Source organism: Pteropus vampyrus, unplaced genomic scaffold (assembly GCF_000151845.1).
Source record: "Pteropus vampyrus isolate Shadow unplaced genomic scaffold, Pvam_2.0 Scaffold2657, whole genome shotgun sequence".
In the NCBI taxonomy this organism is placed as follows: Eukaryota; Metazoa; Chordata; class Mammalia; order Chiroptera; family Pteropodidae; genus Pteropus; species Pteropus vampyrus.
The window spans coordinates 5,279-7,335 of NW_011891438.1; the positions used below are offsets into that span (position 1 = coordinate 5,279).

The 2,057-nt window shown below is 54.5% G+C and overlaps 1 protein-coding gene across 1 annotated transcript in view; it reads left to right on the forward strand.

The window, feature by feature from the left end:
• The window catches only part of LOC105310369 (triple functional domain protein-like), a 7,318-nt gene extending 5,272 nt beyond the window's left edge, over positions 1-2,046 (forward strand). The window contains exon 2 of the mRNA XM_023526705.1: positions 926-2,046. Coding sequence (XP_023382473.1) covers positions 926-1,177 — 252 coding nt within the window. The 3' untranslated portion in view covers positions 1,178-2,046. The remainder of the gene's footprint in view (positions 1-925) is intronic.
• Positions 2,047-2,057: the final 11 nt, after the last annotated feature.

The following is a 2,057-nucleotide window of genomic DNA, read 5'->3' on the forward strand; positions in this document are numbered from 1 at the left end:
GGGCCCGGGTAGGTGGCCTTAAGAAATGACCTCTGTTTTACATTTGCAATCTTGCCTCCTTGACTAAGTTACTGAACGTGGATTGAGTGCCTGCTGCATGTCAGTCACTGTGCTAAACACTGAAGACACAGTAGTGACCCAAAACGATCGGGCGCCGCTAGGGCCGCAGGGTCAGTGTGAGGTAGGCTTTCCCCCATCAGGGGCTGTGGCTGAAGCTTGAGTCTCGGGCCAGCGTTGTGCTAAGATCTTCAGTGATGTGTTCCCATGGCAACGGTGCCTTCGAGACACTTGAATCACGCACGCTCAGAGCTCAAAAGGGAGCCAGCCACCAAGGGACACGTAAAGGAGGCCGAGTAGCTGTCCCTCAGAGCAGAACAGTGGTTGGTTTCCTTTTTAGGTATTCTGCATTCTTCTAGAAGGGAAAAAGGTGGGAATGATTAGGCTTGCCAGCAGCTCAGCAGCATCCTGGAACACGTGTTCTGGAGGACATCGTATCTGGCCGATGTAGGGGCTCCCTCGTGATCTATTCTTTAATGACACCTGTTTAAATGAGCATGAGAGTCACAGTAACATCACCGTGACATAGATAGGACCCAGCACGGCACGACCACGAGGCCCGAGCCGTTCCTTCGCAGGTGCGAGGAGATGGGGCTGAAAGTTTCCCGGCGTGAAATGCCATCATTGCACTGATTGGTTTTGAGCTGGTTCCTAAATTGCTGTCTAGAGAAACTCTGGTTTTCGGTGGCTGAAAAAGCACAAAGCTAGCTCAGGAGAGTGTGGAGGCGGCGTGCAGGGCGCCTCGGTGTCTGTCTGGCGGCCGCTGGTCCGCGGCACCGCGGCACGGTGCACTGGCCGGCGCGTCGGTGCCACCGGATCTCATTTCAGTCCCCCTCTGCCTGTTTTCTCTCCGTCTTTCCCTCTGCAGAGTGAAAGTAGCAGCAGTAGCAACATCTCCACCATGTTGGTGACACACGATTACACGGCAGTGAAGGAGGATGAGATCAACGTCTACCAAGGAGAGGTCGTTCAAGTTCTGGCCAGCAATCAACAGAACATGTTTCTGGTGTTCCGAGCCGCCACTGACCAGTGCCCCGCAGCCGAGGGCTGGATTCCGGGCTTCGTCCTGGGGCATACCAGTACAGTCGTGGTGGAGAATCCCGATGGGACCCTCAAGTGAGCGGCCGGCAGGATAGCCCGGGGGGCGGAGAGGCGGAAGGACAAGCGTAAATGGGCCCCAGGGCCCCAGGAGGCCGAAGCCCACTGTGAGAAGGCAGCGCCCCTGACTGTCAGTGTGAGCGCACGTCCAAGTACACTGCGGCCCCCCACGGTGAAGATGGGGTGGCTTCCCACCTGTCAGGCCCATTCTTCAGGTTCTCTTAATCACCTGCACTGGCAGACACAGTGTTCTCAGGCCACTGGAGAGACCACGAGAACATTTTAGTCCCTGGTTGTCTGGTGTGGGTGGGGGGAGGTCGAGGACTTTCCAGGGACCCCTAACTCATTATTGGGGTATGTCAGTGAAGATACTCATTCTGTAAGCTGCCGGTAAAGATACGAGGTGTCTTACCTTATGTATACTGGAAAGCTAATTCAGTTAAGAAACTTGAAACCGATTTTGCTGCATTAAACATTATTTTAAAGAAAACAAAAGATAGGTGCTGGATTCAGAAACTTTCCTTACCTGAACCTCTCCAGCTGCAGAAGGGGTCAGCCACGTGGCTTCTGAGAGCAGACGCATTGCAAGACTTGGTGATTTTTGAAGCCTCCAAAGACTTCAGCCCAAAAACCCGGACCCAGAGCGCTGACAGTGGCCATGGTCCTTGCCAGGCTTGGCTGTGCCCTTGGCTGGGTTTGCAAGGCGGGCATGCTGGCAAGCCAGCCCCGCAGTGTGCCTTTGCGATCAGTGCTGCCCCCTCTCCCTGACCCCGCAGGGAGGCTGGGCTTAAGTTCAGGCTACAGGGAGCCTGTCTTCCCTGACAGCCCCTTGTCTCGTTTCTCCTTGTTCGAGAATCCCATTTTATACTTTGTTTTTGTCTAAATATGTTGTTAGGTCCTTC